This window comes from Fringilla coelebs, assembly GCF_963513975.1.
Source record: "Fringilla coelebs genome assembly, chromosome: 13".
Lineage (NCBI taxonomy): Eukaryota > Metazoa > Chordata > Aves > Passeriformes > Fringillidae > Fringilla > Fringilla coelebs.
In genome coordinates this window covers 13512502-13534107 of record NC_140039.1, presented here as the reverse complement: position 1 = coordinate 13534107, position 21606 = coordinate 13512502, and the positions used below count along the sequence as shown (strand labels likewise).

General features: G+C 58.7%; 1 protein-coding gene across 9 annotated transcripts; it reads right to left on the bottom strand.

The window, feature by feature from the left end:
- Positions 1-436: 436 nt before the first annotated feature.
- Positions 437-21414, bottom strand: USP19 (ubiquitin specific peptidase 19). 9 transcript variants are annotated; one of them, XM_084214640.1, is made up of 28 exons: positions 21321-21369; positions 17574-17673; positions 17174-17418; positions 15328-15384; positions 14130-14258; positions 13454-13587; positions 12735-13142; positions 12143-12410; positions 11857-12013; positions 11684-11755; positions 11045-11160; positions 10499-10713; positions 10019-10220; positions 9800-9933; positions 9452-9610; positions 9260-9370; positions 8997-9107; positions 8740-8841; positions 8382-8522; positions 8092-8210; positions 7707-7844; positions 7253-7617; positions 6481-6591; positions 5736-5952; positions 5263-5415; positions 5003-5166; positions 4744-4922; positions 1916-2908 (listed from the first exon to the last, which is right to left on the bottom strand). In XM_084214640.1, the coding sequence occupies exons 3-28, from the start codon at positions 17280-17282 to the stop codon at positions 2675-2677; spliced, it is 4305 nt and encodes a 1434-aa protein (XP_084070766.1). In that variant the 5' UTR covers positions 17283-17418; positions 17574-17673; positions 21321-21369; the 3' UTR covers positions 1916-2674. The 9 variants fall into 9 exon arrangements, with proteins under 9 accessions (XP_084070761.1, XP_084070766.1, XP_084070763.1 ...); XM_084214637.1 differs by having other exon boundaries at positions 21232-21360; XM_084214636.1 differs by lacking the exon at positions 17574-17673 and having other exon boundaries at positions 21321-21414.
- Positions 21415-21606: the final 192 nt, after the last annotated feature.

The window sequence follows — 21606 nt, the reverse complement described above, 5'->3', positions numbered from 1 at the left end:
TCTCGCCCCACCAGCACCAGGGCACAGGAGAAGACACGGGGCACTACAGCGGCAGGATTTGCACAGGGGACACGAGACAACAGGGTGCAGCCAGCAGCACAGCACACGAGGCAGCGGGGAACACTGTGTCCCCTGCCGCTGCTGCGGAGTGCACCCGGCAATGGCAGCGGTCCCTGAGGGGTATTAGGGGATAGCGAGCACCAAGTCACACCAGGGAACACGAGCACGAGGGCAGCAGGGTGCTGGGGGTCCTAACAGCACACTGGGGACATGGTGCCCTGACTCACCAGGGGGCAGAGGGTCCCAAGGGATAGCAGGCGGCAGAGGCAAGTGGAGTTCAGAGAGTTTAATGAGCGCAGGACAAACCCAAATTCCCCCCATCCCCCCACCCCCCAGTGCCTGGCCTGGCCCACACCCCCAGGCCAGGCCCCCCATGACACCCTAGTCGACTTCTTCCATGCTGCTGTAGGAGGGGGCTGGGCGCTCGGCGGGGCTGGCAAAACGCTCGGGGAGGCCTTCCGCAGCCAGCGGCGGGGCTCCTTCAGGGGCCAGGCCGGATCCGAACGGCACCGGGGGCAGTCCCTGCAAGCAGAAGGTGGGCATGAGAGGGAGACTTGCACCCTGCCCACCCATCTCCCTCCCTTGCTCCCGGGGCGCTGGAGAGGTGCCCGGAGGGGGGACAGCCCAGGGGGCAGGACAGAGGGAAGCAGCGTGCCCAGGGCCGCTGGAGGCAGCCCCTCCAGCCCAGCAGGAGGGCCAGACCAAAGCACACTCCTGCCCCAGGGCTGTTCAACCACTGGTGATCGGAGCAGAGCCCTGCACCCCAGCACGGGCAGCAGTGACGGGCCACGGGCACGCTGCCAGTGCCTGCCGGAGGTCTGAGGAACAGAGCAGGGCCAGAGGGGATTTCCAGGGCTGAGAGCACCTTGTCAGGCCTCACTGCTGGCCACCCACCACCAGTGAGGGCAGGCAGGTGCAGGCAGCAGCCTGTGGGCCCCAACCCTGGGGTGCCAGCACCAGTCGGAGCAGAGGTCAGCCCACCGGCGCCGGGCACTGACTCAGACCCACGAGGCCGGCATCGTGGGTGAGCGGGGGAAGCTGCTGAGACCCAGGGCTGTAGACAATGAGGTGACTGTTCCAGGACAGGCACCTCATGACCACGGCACAGCCCTGCGGGGCTCCCCGGCTGGCACCTGCTTGGGAGGGGAGTAAACCTCAGCACGTGGAGGAGGGGCGTGGGGCAGAGGTAGGGGGAGTCCAGCTCAGGCCCTGGCCTAAAACGCAGACAAACCCCTTCACTGCAAAGCATCCCTCCCAGGCCAGCTGAGGGCACTGCCAGCAGAACAGCAGTGGAGACGGAAAAGAAAGTCACAGGGCTCTGAAGTCACCTCTCACACCCAGATACGCCAGAGCTGTCTGAGCCACACTCAGCCAAGGGCAACACGTCTCAATGTCAGACACGGCTGGAGTGGCAGCCTGTGCCCAAGCCTCAGGGGACTGCCTGCTCCTGGCCGGGCTGGGCGCGCCACGCCCTGCACGTGTCCCATGAGGCTACAACACCACAGCTGGGACTGGAGCCCAGCCTGTGCCCCATGGCACGGGCAGGCAGAGCTCTCTCCTGAACCTGCTGCCACACAAGGTGCACTAGGCACCCAGAAAAGCCCAAGGGATGGTCCTGGTGCCAGCTGGGTCACAAAGTGGCCTCAGGTGACCCCAGTGTGGAGTCCTCGCCTCTGTGTGGGAATCCCAGCACACAGGACAGGAATGCTGCATTTCTTTGGAAAACCTGGCTTTATTAATGCACCATGGTCATATCTGTGCTCCCTGACCCCATGCCTCTCCCTCAGCATGGGCAGCTGGTATCCTCACAAATGAGGCGCTGCACCACGCTGCCCTGAAGAGACAAACTCCCCCAGATGCTGCCAGCACACAGCCCCACGGACTGGTGGGAGGCAGTGACCCACAGAGATAGGTGCTCACCATGGGCACCTCGGTCTGGATTGCCAGGCTCCCCAGCACTGTCTGGGGCTGAGCAGGGAAGCACACAAGCCCTTGGTGACAAGCCCGTCCAGCCCCAGCACAGGAGCGCAGCACACACACTCCCAGTGCACAGGCAGCTGGCACCAGAAGGCTCAGCAGAAGGCTAGCAGGGCAGACTGGGCTGGCCAAGGACCATGGGCAGCCCCAGCCACAGGGGAGCTCAAGGCTCCTGCAGCAGCACAGTTGAGAGAGGTGGCCAGCCAGGGCCCGTGTCAGGGCATCCTGCCCTTGCTGCAGCCTCCCGGCAGGTCTCCACTTCCTTCTTGGGAGCCAAGCAGAGATGGCTGAAGTGCCCACAGGGCTCTCAGGCCCCAGCAACACTGCAGCAGCAACGTCCCTTCTTGAGCAGCAAGTAGCCTTGAGGCCTGCCCCACTCCCAGTGGGCAGCAAGGAAGGGCAAAGGAGCTTCTGGTTCTGGGCTGTGCCTCAGCAAAGTAGCAGGCTGGCCACACAGACCTGCCAGCTGGCACAGAAAATGCCAGAGCAGACAGACAGGAGCCAACAGCCCCATGTTTCCCTTGGCGAGTCTTTCCCAGCGATTTCTGTCCTGCTGCCTCATGTCTTCGTCTCATAGCGTCCTAGGACGGCGCGTGCCCTGGCGGCCCTGCTCCCACAGCTGGCCACGCGCCTGGGCCTATCTCCAGCGGGGCTGGTAAATGAGTGGGTAGAAGACGTTCAGGAAGAGAGCCACAATTGCAGCTGTGGTGGCCAGGACAAAGTATCTGACGCAGCCTTCATCTGGGTGCTGGGGGGTGCCCGGACTTCGCTTCTGGCCACAGGGCCTCCAAGAGTTTCTTGCAGGCCTTTGGGGTGCCTCAAGCTGCAGCTCTTGTTCTTCAGCCTCCAGTTCCTGCCAGATCAGAGAAGCCTGCGATGTGGAAACCTGCGTCAGCACTTGGAGAACACAACGGGCAACACCCCTTGCCATCCCCCGGGGCAGGCGGCTGCCTGCAAGCCCAGCCCCGTGCCCAGCCAGCCCGCCTCCCCATGCAGCACCGTCGCGGTCGCGCCCGCCCCCGCAGCTCTTCGGGGTCTCTGGTGTGTGGGGCTCCGGTGGGTGGCTCTGTGGGAGGGAGCGTGGGCAGCTGCTGGGCAGGGTCTTCACGGGACTGCAGGGAGTGAAGCCAGCAGCTGGATCCTGATGGAGCAGATGCACTTGCATTGGTGGGTCCGGGAGGCAAGGGAGCAGGCAGCAGCTAATCACAGCCCAGCTTCTGTGATCCCAACAGGATCTTTCAAAAGACAGCCAATCCAGAGCCAGCTGGAGCAGCAGGAGCAGGAGGCGCAGTGCCAGTACAGCCAGTCACAGCTCTGCTTTGGTGGGTAGGAATGCTCTGACAACCAATCGTAGGCCAGGTTCCAGGAGGATTTTCCACAGGCAGCCAACCACAGCTTGGCCCTTCATGGCGGTGATCATGCAGAGCAGCCAGTCAGGGAGCAGGTCTCTGGAGGGCACCCAGTGCCACGGAGGGTGCAGGTGGTCCAGGGTGCTTGGGGACCTGCTGAGCCCCACTGGGATCCAATGCATCCCATTACTGCAGGGGAACCAGTGCTGCCAGGAGCCCAATGAGCCCCAGTGCCACAGAGCAACCTGATGAACCCCAGTGCCATGGGGCATAAAGTGAGCCACAGTGCCAGTTCGGTCCCTGACGCCTCTCACCACCAGTGTGTGAAAAGCAGCGCAGCTCTCTCATTGCTCAGGGTGCCCCCAGTGAGTGGGGCTGCTCCAGGACACGCACGCAGGGCAGGAACAGCCCAAGCAGGCAGACACCAACATGCTAGACAGCCCTGCTGGCCTCAGAGACAGACAGCTTGTCCTCAGGCAAGAGGGCAGAGCTGGGATGCCTAACCAGCACCAGGCCAAGGGGAGGATGAGCCAGAGGGGCAGGGAGGCCAAGCCAGAAGGGCCCCTCTGGGCACACATGTGCAGTCATGCTGGAAATTAACTGAGCATTGTCCTCAGACTCAGTGGGCCCACAGAGGTGCTGAGCATGGAGGGAACGTCTGCAGCACAATGGTGCATTGGGTCTCACCAGGTGGGCACTAGCCTAGGCCTTCCTGACTTTCACAAGAAGATCAGTGGAGCCATTCCCTACCACTGAAAGCATTCTGAAAGCACCCTGCCGTCTGGCCCACCCCCAGTCCCTCCCTCCCAGGCCACCCAGCAACAGAGCTCGCTCTGGCAGGTTTCTCTACAGCACCCTGTGAAGGCTGCCAGGCCTCTGGCTCAGCACTGGCATTTACCTTTTTTGCACTTGGCTTGGCCCTGAGTTGGGCCCCAGCAGAAAGTGCTCCCCACCCTGCCTTGAAAGTAGCTCCGGAGGGCAAATTCTTACTGCTCCCTGGCACGACCAGATCCTACTGCACCGCTCACAGCCCCTCCTCCAGTGCAGACCCCAGTGAGGCTGTGCCCCCCTTCTTCCTCTTCCAGTGCCCTCCCATCAGCACTTCCACACTGACGTGCTCTCCTGTGACCCCTCAGGACACTGACTGTCCCAAGCCCACAGTGAGAACAAGGCAAGATAGGCCCTAATGCCCAGCTGACGCAAGCTCTCTGGTATCAAAGGGGTACAGGCACTGCACCACAGCTGCACCAGGCTCTGTGGGTGCAGGTAAAGATGTGCAGGGCCCTGCATGTGGGCCCCCGAGCACATTTCAAGGCTCTGTGGCTCCAACAGCGGCGAAAGGGACGCAAGTGCTCACCTGGCTGGCAGCAGCTTCGGCAGAGGGGGTGCGCTCGGCGCGGTGGTCTGAGGGGTGCCCTGGCAGAGGTCTCTCCACAGGAGAGTTCCTCCGGCGGTAGAAGAGGACATAGGCGTATCTGGTCACCACCTGGCTCTCATCCACGGTGGTGACTGTGCTGTCGTCAAAGAGCCGCCAGCCTGAGAAGGAGGAAGGGTTAAGCAAGCAGACAAGTCACGGCTGCAGGAGCAGAGGGGTGGCGAGGGTGACAGATACTCACCCACATCGCTGCGCTGGCTGTTCTTGTCGTTGGGCAGGCGGGCGTATGCTGTGTAGTGCCCTCCAATCATGCCTCCATAGTGGTTGATCACAGCATACAGGTCATACATAGGCAGCTGCTGCTCACCCTTCCGACCAATGCAGAACTTGCTCAGGTCCAGGCTCCTGTAGAGAGATACAGTGACCGTCAAGGATGATCAGTAAGGCTGCAGCTCAGCAGAGGCAGTGCCAACCCAGGCACATCATCCCCTGGGCTCTCACCGGACAGGAAAGTCCACCATGTCATTGATCTTGTCCCTCCAAATAAAGCTGCGGAAGGAGAAGCGCTTGAGCTGGATGATGAGGACGTTGGGCAGCCGCCACAGCATCAGCTGCTTGGAAGCCTCACGGTGCTGCTTGCACTTGGGGCAGTACCTGGAGGAAGAGTGTGCTCATTATTGGCATAGGGAGAGCCTCAGTCCTTGCAGCCCAGCTCAGCCCCAGGGTCCCCACATGCAGGACTGGCAAAGGGTATGTGGGAGGGCTCAGCCTCCTCTGTTCAAGGGCAGGCCAGTACAGTCCTGCAGAGCACTAGCTTTGCTCCCTGCTGGCTTAGCCCTTCTGAGTGCACAGGGAAAGCCAGCCCATTGTTCCTGGCTGCCAGCAGAAACAGCGTGCAGGCCTGGGCAGCTCCTGGGAAACCCCTGCTGCTGTCTGGGCCTGTTGGCTGGAACCGACTCTGCTGCCTTCCTCACCATGCTTCCTCTGGGGCCAGGACTTCAGGCTTCGTGAACAGATTGAGGCACTGCTCCAGGGTGAAGTGGCCAGCCCGGGCTGCTTCGCTGGCCGAGCCTGGATCCTCCACACATTCCAACTCCTTGGATTCTACCAACACGAATTCCTTGAGGCGCTCATTGTTCTTCCACACCAGGGCAAGAGAGCAGTCGTCTGTCAGATCCAGGGGGGTGTCACCTGTGAAAGGGCACAGACCTCACACACCTACCCCCCAGGCTAAACCAGGCCACCTTGCTGGAGCAATCTTGCCCACCCCAGTTAAGATACAGAGATAAAAATGTGCTGCCAGAAAGGGACAGGTACCCCCTGGCCAGGTTCATCATGCAGAGCCCCTCAATCTGCAGGGTGCAACACTGGCACAGCCCTCTCATCAGCAGCACCCTCACAACCAGCACTTGGTGTGGGCATCCCATTCAAACAAAGAGGTGGCCCAGAGATCACAGACCCTCTGAGAATACAAGATGTTGGAAGGAATTGGCTATTTGCTGAGGAGAGCAGGAATGTCATGCCCAAGAAGAGCTTCTAGACAGAAGCTCTGTGCAGCAGAGCCCTTCCCTCCCCTGTCATATGCAGCTTTTACTGTCCAGTGTGGACACCTGGGCTTATCTTGTGCCAGGCGGACTCTAGCACCCTGGCCAGGCAGATCCACTACCCTGCCAGAGGCTGTAAGGGATGAAGGTGGTGCTTTACAGAGCTCTGGCTCACCTTTATCTTCCAGCTTGTGCTCTCGGTTGGCAGCGTCGATCTTAGTGATGTAGAACTGTGTGGCGCGGCCACTCAGTGAGTCTGGAGTGTGCTGGTACCCAGGGATGGCAGCTGTGAATAGGCAGAGACAGATTTGTGGTGGCACTGCCTGTCTGCCCTGCGTAGGGGCCAAGAATTTGCAGCGCCCCCACCCCCACCTCACATGCTACGGCCTTGAAGGGACACAACCACGTGCCCGTGTCCTTGACTATTTTTAGCAGGCGCCTGCCCCTGGCAAGCTGTGCTCCTCTGCCTGCCTTGCCCCTTCACTGCACATTGCTGCCATCCTGAGACGAGTGTCTGGAAACGTGACAGCCAGGCAGCCGAGCGCGAGAGGCTGGTCCCATGCAGCTGAGTCAGAGCGAGCGAAGTGCTTTGCTCACAGCCCCCAGGGGCTCAGCCTGCACCAGCTCTGCCTTGCTCCCACAGGACTTCTGCCAGCCCCTGCTTTCCCACTTCTCCCACAACAACACAGCACTCCGGCCTCTCTGCTCATCAGGTCTCTGCTCTACACCCTCGGCTTTGCCAGGGCAGGGCAGAGCGTGGGTAGACAGGCATTTCAGGTGAGGCAAGAATGCCAAAACAAAGCTCCCATGGCTTCATCTGTGATCCAAAGAGTCTCCAGACCAAGCTCACAACGGGAGAAGAGATGCTGTGCTGGGAGGTCACCCCAAGGAGGGAGAATTGCCTGAGCTCCTGGCACAGACACAGCCAGCACTTCAGCACCTCTTACCTTCTGGCTTGAGGGCTCGCTCATAGGACGGCTCCTTCTCACAACAGCTGTCACCCTGCGACTCCATGTGCTCAGAGAATCCTGAATCCAAGCTCAGGAGGGAACTCCTAGCTGTCAGGACCTTGCTCCGGACAGTGGTAGTATCCCCCATCTCTGGCTGCAGCTCAGGCACAGCTGGGGAGAGTGGGGGCTCTTGAGGAAGGCTGGAAACCCTGTCCCCATCTCCCAGCTCGGGGGCAGAGGTGGCTGCTGCACAGCTGCTCTTGGCCAGGGGCTCCAGCTTGTCTGAGTGCAGAGGCTGCAGCCCCTGCTCCGGTGACATCCGGCCCAACTGGAACGGAGGCTGGAACACGCTGACTGAGTACCTGGGCATGGAGGTGGGAGTTAGAGCTGGCCAGACACGGGGCTGAGCTCAGCTCCGGGGCAGAAGCACTCCCCTTCCGCAGACTCTCACCTTGCGTAACCCTCCAGCAGCTGGGCCAGGCGGGCATAGGTGAGGCGGGACTCGGGCACACTGATGAGGAAGGGGAAACCGATGTTCTCAGGACGGCACGAAGCCTTGTGGTCTGGCCAGTGTGTTTTCTGACATGCCCTGTAACACATACGCAGCATGTCAGACATACATACAGCCCCTGCTGAACTCAGCGTCATTGAACAGCTTGGGAAGGAGCAGTGCAGGGCCAGAGGAGTGTGCTGGGGACAAGGGGAACACCAGGAGTTCTACTGGCTCCATCCCAAAGGGCAGATCCATCCCACCTTCTCCCAGCAGGCAGAGCTCTCCCATCCAGCCCTTCACAGCAGGAGATCCTCCATCCCTGCCAGGCACCAAGCCAACTCACACGTTGCAGTAACCAACTCGATAGCACCTCGTGCAGCGCTTGAGCTTCTCATCCTCTGGCAGCTGCTTCTTCTGGCAGGCTGCACACTTGGCAACAGGGCCACTGGGCACCTGCGGACGCTGCAGGAGAAAGGACCCATTGGACAGGGAAGAGCACCTGGGCAGGACAAGGCAGCCTTGGTGGGCATCCATGCTCGCTATAGCTAACTGCCCTTGTGTGCTGTTCTGCCCCTCCTGCTCAGTGCTCAGCCTTCCTGCATCCCTCCCAGGAATCCAAATATGCCTTCTTACCTGCTGGACCTGAAGCTCTACCACACGCTCCTTGGCCAGCTCTGGGGACAGCACCTCGAAGCAAAGCAGCAGATCCGTTGGCGAGACTGTGTCTAGTGAGTTAGATGGCAGGAACATGCGGTGGAAATGATTCTTGATCACCTGCCAGGAAAGCAGTAGAGCATGTCTGTGTGAGGGCTGCCCTATGTCTCCTCTCCTCAGAGAGCCACAGACCTCAGCCTCACAGTGAGCTGTGGGAAGAGCAGCAGCCCAAGGACGCCGTGCTCAGCTCACCACCTCACATGGGAAAGATGGACATCCCCAGCCCCTACTGTGGTGGCCTAACCCTCTAGAGCAGGTATCTGCCCAGCACTCTCACCTCTGCCAGGCGCAGGTTCTCTGGTTTCACACGCACACTGTGGGCAACTGAGTCAAGTACCTCCATGGCACTGGAGTTCTCCTTGCTGATACTCACGAGGAACTGCCACCGAGAAAGTGCCACATTAGTCACACCACACTAAGGCATGAGGGCCCTTACTTAACACAGGGCTTAGCCGGTTGGCACATGACCAGCTGCCTGGGGCACCTCCAGGAGCCTTCTTAGGCTCCCTCCCCAGGGTAGAAGGTATCCTTTACCTTGATGGGTTTCTTGTGTGGCTCCTTTGCAAAGTAGTAGACAGTCAGCACCTTTTGCTTCTGTGGGAGGGGCACAGGGAGGTACAGGAAGGGGTCAAAGGTAATAGACACCTGCAGAATAAAAACACACTCAGCTGTGGGAAGTGCTTGTGGCTGAGCAGCAGATCCAGTGGACCCAGCCTTGCCCTGCGACTTGTGCTCTCTGAGGGTCAGGAGCCTTCTGCACAATCAGGACAGGGACAGAACCTTCAGAGCTGCCCTACCTTGGAGCACATCGGGCAGACGAGCTTGGATTTGTACTGGCCCTGGAAGAGGTCTACTATGAACGAGTCATTCCTCATCTTGTGTCGCTGCCAAGCCTCCTCAGCTACCACCTGCAGGAAGAAAGGGCTTAGCACCTCATTAAACCACCGAGGTTGCTCTCCCTGGTGACTTTGGGGGAGGAACAGCCTCACCTCATCAGGCCTCCCATCTGAGTCAACAGTCTCTGTGTAGGGCTTGTTCTGGATGCGGTTGAGGTCCTCGTGCAGGCCATCAAGCAGGAAAGCCATGAACTCCTGAGCATCATGCTGGGCATAGCCAGTGAACTGGCTGGCCTTGCTGGCCACAATTGCCTGTGGGGAGCAGAGTAGTCAGGGCTGGTCAGCAGACCTCTGGCAGCACTGCCTGTCCCATGCACAAACCCTGGCTGCACCCACCCACACTCACAGCTCTCTGTGGCACTTGCAGGGCAGCCAGGTGCCCACAAAGGAATGCTGGGTACCCACAACTGCTCCTGTGAGCACCAATGCCAGGGGCCATACCTTCAGTTTAGAGGGCTGGAAGGCATGGTGTGTGCCCTTCCACAGTGCTCTGAGCAGCATGGCAAAGCCGATGGCCAGGCGTCCACCTGTCCCCAGCGGGTTGTTATAATTGATTTCTGACTCAAAGGACCGATCTGTAAGAAATGCAGGAACTCAGGGTAGCTGCTGGCTTCATCATCTAAGGGGTCAAGCTCTGCTGGGCTCCTCGTGTGGGCTCACCATGGAAGTAGTCACGCAGCTCCCGGGTGTTGGACAGGGACTGGATGACACTGTTCATGAAGCAGGTGTTGCCCAGGTTCACCAGACCTGTGAACCCAGGCAGGCAGACCTTCTTCTTCTCGTCCTCATCCTCATCATCCTCCACGCTCTCGGCACTCACTGGGCTGTGTGTCATCGGTGGCACCATACATGTTGGTTTGGGCTGCCAAAGCAGAGGTAGGTGTGAGGGTGTGGCACTCAGGGAGTCTCTCTGGGAACACCAGAGGAACTCAAAAGCCCAAGAAAAGCCCTAGAGAGGGCTGGAGCCATCACACAATCTCCCACTTGGACTGGGACAGACAGACCAACAGTTGCCCCCAATCCTGCCAACTATGAGTGAGGGGCACCACCTCCTCCAGAAGTACTTCAGTCTCCAGAATGGCACTGGGGAGGTGTCTCTCTTTCCCCTATCCAGGTCAGACCCAGTGTGATCACACTCACCGAAGGAATGTGTGGCTCTTGCTTCACTGCCAAGTGCTCCGGGGCCGTACGGGCTGCCACACCATCCAGAGCCCCATCTTCCACACGTGGCTTCTCTTTGTCACTGGTTCGGGCCTCTTCCTTGCTGGAGAGGGGGTGCTGGTTACTGCCCGGAGGGTTCTTATCCAGAGGGCTAGGGCCTGTAGGCATGGCAACCTTTGCACCACCCACTGCACCTTAAAAAGGGGGAAGGGTGGGCCTGTGGTTAGCAGCACCACACACTGCCCACAGTGGGGCTGAACTGCTCAGTCCCTACTTGCACAGGCTCTCTCCTACCCGTGAGCAAGAGAAACAGCAGTGCCCTTCCCCTTCACTTGGCTCCCACCCTGCCTCACATCCCTCCTATCTGCACCCACTCAGCCCCTCTCCTTCCCCACCAATCCATGCCAGAGGATGGAGCACCAGTGGTGCAGATGGATACTGCAGTGTCCAGCTGGCAGTGGTGAGGAGAGCCCATGGCCCACTGCAATGCAGCAGGCAGGCAGGACACGAAGGCAGGGTGCAGACCTCGTGTGGCTGGAGCCTCCAGCCCCCCCCAGCGCTGGCTCTGGCGTTTCTTCAGGCAGACATCAATGCGAGACACCGTGAAGTTGTACGTGCACTGGTCCGGCTCAATAAGGTTCCTGCAAGGCACACAGCAAGTCAGAGGTGCCCCAGACCCCACAGCAGCCTCAGACATGCCAAAGCCTTTGCATAGCAGACCTATGGCCTCCAGGCAGTAGGGACCCTGCTAACACTACACCTGAGGTAGCCCTGACAAAGCAGGGTGGAAACCCTCGAGCCTGGCCACACTGAGCACACAGAGCATCCCTTTTCTGACAGATCCATTCTGCTTGGCTCTCTCCTGCTGCACATCCTACCCAAAGGGCACCACCAAAAGGCTGGTCTGGCTCTGTCCCCAAGAGCTCTAGAACAGCCTGGGGCAAACTGCAGGCAAGGAGACACTGGGATTTCTTCCTCTGCAAGTGAGCACACAGCCAAGGCAGAGCAGGCTCAGGGCACCAGTGTAGCATGGTGTAAGTGAAACCTCCAAATGCAGAAATGAGCATTCCCTGTACAGAACCACCAGATGGGACTGGTTCCTGCTTCAGCTCTGCACTCTCACGTCCCCTGTCCTGGTGTGGGTTAGAAGGACAGGACTCATACCTGAGCTTCACCTGCCACCGGAACACCGTGTGGGGCCCACAGCCAGGATGGAGACGAAGGAAGTTCATATCACTGCAGAGAAATTGTGAATGAGCAGAGGTGAACAAACAAGTAGCCCAGCCGCAATCAAGAGCTCTGCAGCGGCCTGGCATCATCCCGAGGCAAACTTGTACCTCGTCTGGAACACTAGTGTGAAGTCTTGTTCCCGGAACAACACCTTGGATGTCTCCTTGTGGATCTCCTTCACATAGACATGCACCACCACCAGATCATTGCCCTTCTCATATGAGTCATTCTTGACAAAGGTCAGGCTTACAAAAGGCTCTGGTTCTGAGTAAGGAAAGCCATGGAGAAAGAGGTTACCTTCCTTGCATGTTGGGGCAGCAAGCTGACCCAGGAAAGGTCCTGAGCAGATGGACCTTCCTGACCAGGCTCACCCCATGGGCTCTGGCCACTCACCATCAGCTGCTGCTTCCAGAGCCACGTCATCCTTGGACCAGTCCCTCTTCTCACCATCTCTGCCCATGGGAGGTGTGGCCACTGGGATGGCCTTAGAGCTTTCTCCCAGGATGGGCAGGCAGTCCCGGCTCCGCAAGGCCTCAGCAGGGCTGCCTGGCTGCAGGACTCTCTTCTCAACACAGGCGGCAACACGGTGGGGGAGCACCTCTGTGGTAGCTGCGAGAGGGGGCATCTCCACGGGAACAGTCTCCTTGGCCAAAACCACAGCCTTTCAATACAGGAAAACACAGTGAAACACAGACACTGTCACCCCTGAGCTGCCCTAGCCCACCCAGTGTGGCTCCTGCCAGCCAGTCAGGCACAGCTCCATACCACCTGCCTCCCCCGCACATCCCATGCCAGCTCAGTCCCACTAGCACCACAGCACAGCAACTGCAGGGTCCTCACTTCACCCTCTCCTCCACCACAGGTCCTCCTATCAGCCCTCAGTATCCTGGAGCCCACCTCATCCTCATCAGCAGGGATGGGTCCTGCATCCCCTGCACAGCGCAGAGGAAGCAGGGGCACCCTGTCCAGCCAGGTCCCCAGGTACCTTCTCGAGTGGCAGTGCGAGGTCTGCAAGGGCCGCAGGTGCATCGACCTGGCTGGCTCTGCCGTTGCGGCGGCTGCCGGCCCTCCCACCGTGCCCTTTGCTGGGCTCTGTGCTCCCGGTGACCCTGGCATTCGGCTCCTCTTCTGTGGGAGCTACTTTGAGGTATACTGCCCGCTTGGCACTGGGGCCACTCTGTGTCCCTGGGCTGGCTGGGCTTTTCCCTCCCAGGACCTCGCTTCTTCCTGGAGCACGCTTGGGGTTGGAGGGCTCCCGCCGGGATCTTGGTGGCTCTGTGCCTTCAGCCCTCGACTCTTCAGGGGTTAACTCTGCAGAAGCAGCCTTCTCCTTCCCGTTCTCCCAGCATGCAGCCCCTTTGGCCACTTCTTTGGATCCGTCTTTCCTTTTCTTCTGTAAAAAGCAATGCAGCACAGTGGGAAGGTACTCAGGTAGCGGCATCTTTCAGGCTCCCTATCAACCCCTCACCCTCACTCCTCCTTCCCCGACTGCACCAGGACTCTACTCCAGAACCTGGGAATGCATGGCAGGCAGAAACAGGGGTATGACTCCCGGGGACAGGGGCAGATGGCTCATGCAGCACGTAGGTGACGGATGTGCCCCACATTGCTCCCTGGGCAGCTCGACAGCAGGGAGCTCAGAGCTCACCCCAGCTCCCCGGGGCTCCACAAGTTCCCTTCATAGAGAGATCATTTCCTCCTTACCAGAAGTGAAGACCAGTTATGGAGTGGGATCTTCTTCTGCAGCACAAGCTGCAGAAAGTTGCCTTTCTTGCACTGGATCTTGCTGCAGGAGCCCTCGATCTCCTCATAGAACTGACAGCTCCACTGGCGCCCATCTGTAAAGCAGAGGGGAATCAGCACCTCAGGCAGTGCTCCAGGCAGCTGTCACCCAGCCCCCTTTCACCTGCCCCCATGATGAAGGAAGCACTCATTCAGAGCCAAGAAGGCTGCAGGCCGGCTGCCACCATACCCCAGGAGCCTTCCAGGGCTCCAGGCAGCTTCCCTGAACTTGCATTGTACATCTGGCTGGCCTTCTTCCCAGCGGGAAGGCCCTGGGCCTCCCCGCCCTCAGGGGCACAATCACTTTTCCAAAGGATACCCGGGATTGACTCAGCCATCCCAGCAAGCAGGGGACAGAGACGCACTGGCGCGGCTGTGGACATTTGTTCATTTGGCACAGAGGCCAGCTCCTGCCCTCCCCAGCTCTACAATGCTCTCCTATCACCCTTGTCTGCTGCCTGAGTGTGTGCCAGCTGAGAGCAGGGCATTGCCTCTGAGGGAAAAATTTGATGTCAGCCTGCAGAAACCCCGTGCTTGGCCCAGAGCTGTGCCAAATCCCAGTGGATAAATGCTTGCAGCAGTTGCTCCATTCCCATACCTGGTAGTCTGACCACACAGTCCGTGTCAGTGAAATCAGCACGTACATCCTCTGCCTTCAGAACTCCAGTGCCCAAATTCAACTTGATAATGATCTCATCGGCATTCTGCTTCCAGTCCAGCAGCAGCTCTAGGAAAAGGGAGGGAAGTGTCACCCACTTACTGGGGAATGAGCCTGAAGTGCCCACTCTTTGGCTGGGGAACGCAAGCCTGAACACACACGCAGTTAAGGAGGTCACTGCAGGGAACACAGATCATGACAATTAAAAGGGACCTGCCCTCATCAGACAGGCCACAAACAAGAACACATGTTGCAGCAGGGCAGAAGAATCCCAGTGGGAACCGGAGAGATCAAAAAGGCAGCGCTGTTCTTGGCAGTGCCACAAGCAGCAGTGGCAGCTGGGAAGAAAGGATGGCTCCTGCCAACGACAAAGCAATTACTGCTTTCCCAAGGAACGAGGAAGCCACAGAATTACTCTGGGGGAATTTAGGTGGACTCTGACCACAATCAGAAATTGCCACTTCCCCTTTGCATATGCAAACTAAGAAGCCCAGCTGCAACCATCAAAGCACTGTACTCCTGCCAGGTGAGTGTGAGATGGGCAAGCTGGCCAGGGGGCAAGTACGCTTTAACGGGTGAGAAAAGAGTGCAGCAGTGATACTCTGGTGCAGGCAGAACTTCCATTGTGTGCCTGCCACACTCCAGGTGTGGCCTTTGATGCCCTGAAGTCTTCAACACAAGGAAGTAATTTTGATCACCTTGACTTCAATCAGGTTTGTTCTACCCCTGGGGCACAAGGACATCCTACTCTGTCCTCAAAGCAGGCCTGGACTGAGACAGAAACCAGCCAATGCTGCCCACAAGGTGACACAGCGTGGGATGTTCCCAGCACATCATGTCCTACTCAGAAACAAGCAGAGCAGGTGTCAGCAGCGAGGCCACCCAGGCCTGTGCTCAGTGGCACTGTGACACCTGAGTTGCAAGTAGCCAGCCACACACCCAGGGCCTCTTCCTTGCAGACAGCCTTTCTCTGGCCCTGGGAAGGCCCCATACTGTTAAGATAAACACTGAGGCAAGGGAGCGCTCGTGTTAGCTCTGTTCAATGCCAGAGCACCGGACAACAAGGTGAGAGCTTCAGATCCTGTGGCAAGGGCACTCCATGGCCATGCACTGACAGCTGGCACACACCTCGACTTACCCTCCTCTGAGTCCTTCTCCTGGGCAGTCTCAGCCTGCTCGAGCTCAGGGCGAGACACTGGTGGGCAGAGAAGCAGAGCGCAAGCAGGTCTGTCATTCTGTCACCTCACAACATAGGCCAGCAAGCTGATGCTGAAAATTTCACACATCACCTCTTTCTACCCTGAATCTGTGTCCAGGCCCTTCATCCTGCATGTGTTGCCCACCTCCCTCCTCTGCTTTCTCACATTTCTCCTTCCCCAGAGTGCTGCCTGCAGCACTGCAGCAAGTCAGCGCCAGGACAGCTGCTCTGGGCCATACCACCATATCCTAGTCTAAACAGTACCACAGTGGGAGCAACACAAGAATTCTGCACCATGTAGGCACTGCTTTTTTGAGGCACATCTCATTGTGAGCTTTTGGCATCCAGGCTCAGCTGTGTTGCCCAGCTCGGTAAACCAGGTCCCCGCCTCCAGCCATATAGAGGAGTCCTGTCTTGATCTGACAGAAAGAACCTGGTGTTTGGTCATGCTCAAACTAATTCTGCTGTAACCAGAGAACTACGTGGCCCAGCTGCACTTTAGCATTTCCATTCCTGCACAAGCTGCCAATGTCCACATCTGAAAACCTCCGTCCAGATCAGGGTGGGGAACCAAACTGACCTGACACCTAATCCCTGCTACTCAAAGAATTATCTCCAACAGCCAGAAGTGTCTCCAGGCCTGCTTTAGCCCCACAGGATGGTGAACTCTGCCAGGCAAGGGACCCAAAGGGACACCACCTTCTTCTGGAGCAGAGAAATAGTGGCAACAGGAACCGTGGTCTCCACTCGGGAACATTCAGAGGGCTGTCACTGCCTCCCTTGACTGGCTACAAACCAGTGGGAAATTTCTGCTGACCACAACAGCCACTGGTGCAAAGGTGCTGGTGGGGCTGGCAGCATGAGAAACATGGCAGTAGCACTGCCTGGAAGATCTACAGCCCCTTACCACCTCTCACAGAGGGGACAGGGGCAGCATGGCTGTCCTCAAGACAGTCCCCATGTCAGAGGATGAAGTGTCAAGCCCTACCAGAGGCACACTCCGCCCACGCAAGAGAAAGCACAGTGCTGTGCTCTGCACTGTGGGATTTCACATCGGGGACTGCGCCCGGCCGCTCTGGCACAGACCTTGCCAAGCACTCAATTACCTTGGCCTATAAAACACCCTGTGATTTTGAGGTTACAGTAATCATAACAGAGCAGGCACAGAAATCAAACAGCTTTCCAGAGCCACAGAAACTCTTGCAGGCATCCTGCCCGCAGGCATTCCCTGCACCCGAAGCATCATTTTTGTGAAAGGATACATGACAGTTACAGAAAGAATTGCTCTACAGCAACTACTTCACCTGAGCCACACCCTGTTCTGACTCAGAAGCTAAAGCACCAGCCCCACCCCGCAGGCCTTGCACTCCCCGTCACTGCCTCACAACACTGCCCTTAGCAAACTGATGGGAAAGAAGCAGCACTGCCTCCAGCTGCACGAGCACTCACAGGTTTCAGTTCCACTCTCACTGGATTGGGGCAGATCAAACCCAGTCCAAAGCAGAGTCTAGAAACAATCACCAAGGCCAGCTCCAGACTTTAGCTAACAAGGCCACAGGCCCAACCTTCCTAACATTGCTGGGGCTAAGTAGAGCCCAAAGGAAGGAGGTTACAGGTCCAGGGAGGACACTGTGTTGAAGAAGATCCCACATCACACGGGTTACCATAAGCTGCAGGAAGTGATTAGTCAAATCTGCTTATCCTGCAGCAGATGGCTGAGAGGCTCCCAGGCTGCAGGGCTGAGACACCACAGGCCTGCTCACCAGTGATGCTGAGGGGCTCTCACCTTCCTTGCTTTCCTGATTGGCTCGATCCTTTTGCTTCTTCTTGTTGGTGGCATCATCCAAGCCCCGAGACGCTCTCCTCTGGCCAGGGGCATTTGTGCTGCTGGACATTTTCAGCCGTTTGGAGGACACAAACAGCCCGCCGGGGTCGGTAATGGAGTCTGGGTCAGGGGTGCGACGTTTTCTTCCTGGCCCAGCTATCTTGGCGACTCTCTGTGGTCAAACTCTCTGGCAAGGAAGTAATGGCCTAAAGAGAGGAAAGAGCAAGCATGGCAGGAGGAGCAGGTGGAAAAGGCCCAACAGCAGCAGGATCCACTCTTTGCCTCAGGGCGAGTGCCCTTACATGACCTTCACCATGTTGTTTATGGGAAGCCCCATGCAGCACTCAGTGAGGAAACCTACCTCATCACAGCTGCTACAATGCTTACTGCCAAAAGCATGGGCTTGTCAGAGCTCCCAACATACAATCAGGGGTCTTCAGTATGTGGCACGCATTAAAAACCTGGAAAGCAAGTGTCATGCTCATGGCTCCCACTATAGCAACACTGGCCCAGAGCAGCTGCTGGCGCCAACACCCGGAGACACAGCCGAGGGCAAGGACATGAGGAGGCCTGGATATGCAAAACTGAGCCTCCAGAGTCAACGGGGGGAGCCTGTCACACAGCTTGGAGCGACAGTTATTTCAGTCAAACAGTGTCCTGTGTAACAGCGCCAGAATAGGAGCCAGTAACACCCTAAGAAGGAAGCAGGCCTGGGACAGTCTCCCATGACAGATGAGAGCAGAGCTCCCTGGCAAAAAGAGAGTTCCTCCCCCTTCTCCCACTAGCTGGGAACTTAACCAGCATGACTGCACCTTGAATATTTATCTCCCAGCCAGTTTACAGACAGCGTCAGCGGGGCCTGGCCTGGAAACAGGACACCTCTGCTCCTCGTGCCCCAGGAAGAGAGTAGGCTGAGCAGGGCATGTAAGTTGTTCACCCCTGCCTCCTTTGTAGACATGCCTTCCCTACAAAGCCAGCTCCCCTACAAGGTTTGGGAGCTGCTGGCCCAGGTGCACTCATCAGTGTTACCCTGCAGTGTTCAGGGCTTTCAGAGAGCAGAGCCAAAACAACCCACTGAAAACAGTCCCACTGGAGGTGTCTCCACGGAGGCAGTGAGAGCAGAGAGCTGGGAAGGTTTCCTCCCTCGCTGCCCTGGCTGCACACCCTGACCCTGGCAGTGCCTGCCAGCCTGCAGGGTTTGCAGCAAGGAAACGGGCCCAGCCACTCGGATCCTGCCCACCCCCAGGTGCCAGCTGCCTGCCACAGCTCCCAGTGCACTGTTTCACACACATCCCACGGCCTGGCTCCCATGTGAAGACATGGAACCAAGCCCAACAACACCTTGGCCTAGCCCAGCTCCACTGAGCCTGCCTCTCCATCAGTGGGAGGCAAGCTGTCCCTCAGGAACAACACCCTGTTCTGCTTTCACCCATGTGCCAAGCACAGACCCCTTGCTGTGCAAGGGCACGGCCAGTGGCAGGAGGCACCACCAAGGGAGGCACTCTGACAGAGGAAGGACTCTGTTCTGCTGGCCCCATGTTGCCAGGGCATTTGTTGTCTAGAAATGTTCAGGGCAACGAGTAACCACAAATGTGGAGCTGTAGCCACAAACCGAGAAGAACTCCAGAGAGCAAAGCAGCCTGGTCTTGCCCTCAGCTCTGGCAAATCCAGAGCCATGACCAGTGTTGCATCCAAACCACTTCTCTTCAGGCCAAACCGCCCTCACCACCAAGAACCACTGAAGCCAAGTGAAAAGCTGCATCCAGCCCAACTGCCTGGCACAGACAACTCCTGCCACCCACGGTAGAAAAGCCCAAGTGACCTGGAGACTGAGATGCTGAGCAGGGTCCAGCATGAGTCCAAAGAGCTTGAAAGAGTGTGGGAGGACAGCAGCATCATCCCCATGATGCTGCACTCACTGGGTCTCTCCAGGATGCAGAAGCATTTCTGGCTCCAGATGGAATGGGAAGAGCCCCCACAGCAGGGAAAGTGGCAGTGATTCACCAGGCTAGGCCTCTGATGCCAGCTGCATGCTGTCACTCAGCTCCAGTCTCCTGTTGCTGAGGAAGCTTACCTGGGCTTGGCAAACACGGGAAAGCATTTTTTGTTGTATTTCTTTTCCCTCCAGGGTGAAAACCACAGGAGAAATAGGACTTAAGAAGCAGTGACTGCTTCATGCAAGGTCAGGCGAGGCCCTGTCACCTGCTTCCCGCACCTCCAAAGGGGTGGCAGAGGATAACTGCTGGGCAGGGTTGAAAGCAAGCTCTGAGAAGGGTCCCGGAGGGCTGAGAAAGGACAGGCCTCTGCCCAAGAAGGGGTGAGGAAGAGAGACAGGGTTGCATGCCTGCTTGTCACTCCTCCAGGAGAAGCCTGCTGCTCTCACGCCTCGCTGAAGGCTCAGCTCCCTCGGGTGCTTTGCTGACAGCTATTCCTCACAGCAGGCAGGAACCAAGGGGGCTGGAACTCTGCCCATTTCAGCTGCCAGACTGATGGCAGCCTGAGGCTGCTGCACACACCCCAAGGTTTTGGAGGAGTGAAGGCAAAGCGCAGGTTACTCAGGGATTAGAACAGGTGAATAAGAGACTTTTTGCCACCAGGAAATGCACACACAGGCAGTGTGTTCAGCCCCTGGGTGCACAAAGGTTTTGGCACCACTCCTGTTGGCACGGTAGGAGTCACTGCAGGGGAGAGATGGCGAAAGGCCGCTCTGGCTAGATGCCAAGTGAACCTCTGGGAAGCACCTGATGAGCTGGGCACTCCTACAACCTTACTCAATCCCCAGAGCCAGGAAAGCCTGGCCATGCTGCTGCAGGGATCAGAAGTGCTTCCCTGTCCTCTGCTCTCCCTCCCTTTGTGCATGGTGTGTACCAGACCCAGATCCAGCCGGGGCCTTCTCCTAACTGTGTCTTGCCCCCGAGCAGTTTCCCAACCCAGCTCATGCTGAGACTGCAAATATTTTGACTAGCCAGAGGAAAGGGAGCAAGAGGCCAAGGAGAAGGGCCACTCCTCCCCAGAGCAGCACCAGACCAGGAAGGACAGCAGACAGTGCTCAATGAGATGCAATTTGTGTCCCCTGCCTGGGGCAGGTTTAGCACTTGGCAGGAGGAGCTCCCTGATTCTTGGCCACAGCACTCCCCATCAGTGCCCAAAGGCCTTTCCAGGGGTATCTGCAGAGAAGGCTGGCTATACCAACAGCATCATCTTTCCAGGGACTTTTGGATCCTCCATGTCCTAAAAACAGCCAACAGAAACACGTCCCTCATATACACAAATACTTCTGTCACCTTCTGTTTCTTGCTCCCCTGAGGGACCAGAAATCCCAAGGCTCAAGCTTGACTTTTACTTTTGTTTCTGCACAGGCCTGACACACAGGTGGAGCCAGGGCAAGCACAGAGTCCCCTGGGGCAGCTACTCAAGCCAGCACTGTCACACAAAATGTTTCCAACCCACGTGGAAATCACTGCGCGCTCAACACACTGTGACAGCAGTGAGCCTTCTGCTGAGTGGGGAACCCGGCAGGCCCAGCTCTCTCATTCTGGGGACAATCACAGAACCACAGAACGGTTTGTGTTGGAAGGAGACCTTGAAAATCATATAGTTCCAACCCGCCGGCAATGAGCAGGGATAGTGATGAGAGCGTCCAGACAGCAGCCAGGGGCCCCTGGCCTCCCGGGTGCCGCTGCCCGGCCCAAGGCACCGGGAGAGGGCAAAGGGAGTGTGAGCGGTGTTTGTGTGAACAGTGTTTGTGTGAACGGCCCCGGCGGGCAGAGCACGAGGTCACCGCGCCGGCTCCTGCCCGGGGCTGCCGCGCTCGGCCCGTCCTGCCGAGCACCGCTCTCTGCCCCCGCAGGCCCAGCTCCTGCCGCCCCGCACTTTCCCTCCAGTCACAGGACCGTCACAGGCCGCCGCTACCGCCATCCGCTGCCTGCCACGCTCTCCGCCGCCCCGGCTCCCGTGCCCACGGGCCGCATCCCGGCCTCCCGCCGCCCCCGGGCCCTGCCCGCCGCTGCGGCCCTCACCCCGCGCTGGCCCAGGCGCCGCTCGCCGCTCCCGGGCCCCGCCGCCGCCGCCGCCCCGGCCCGGCCGGCCCGGCCCTCCCCGCACTCACGGCCCCGCCCGCCGCTCCGGTCTGTTTGTGCCGCGCCGAAGTTCCGAGCGGGCCGACAACGGAGACAGGCCCGAGCCCGTGACGCACTTCCGGGAACCGCCGGGCACGCCCACGTGACAGAGGAGCCCGGGGGGCGGGTCACGTGACACGGGACGGGGGTGGTGCCCGCGCGTTCCCGCGGCAACGGGAGCGCGCGGGAGCCCCGGGCCTGTCCGCGGGCGTTCCGGGGCTGACCCGTGGGGCTGCCGGGCTGCTCTCTGGGGGTCCCGGGTGTGCTGTGCTCCCC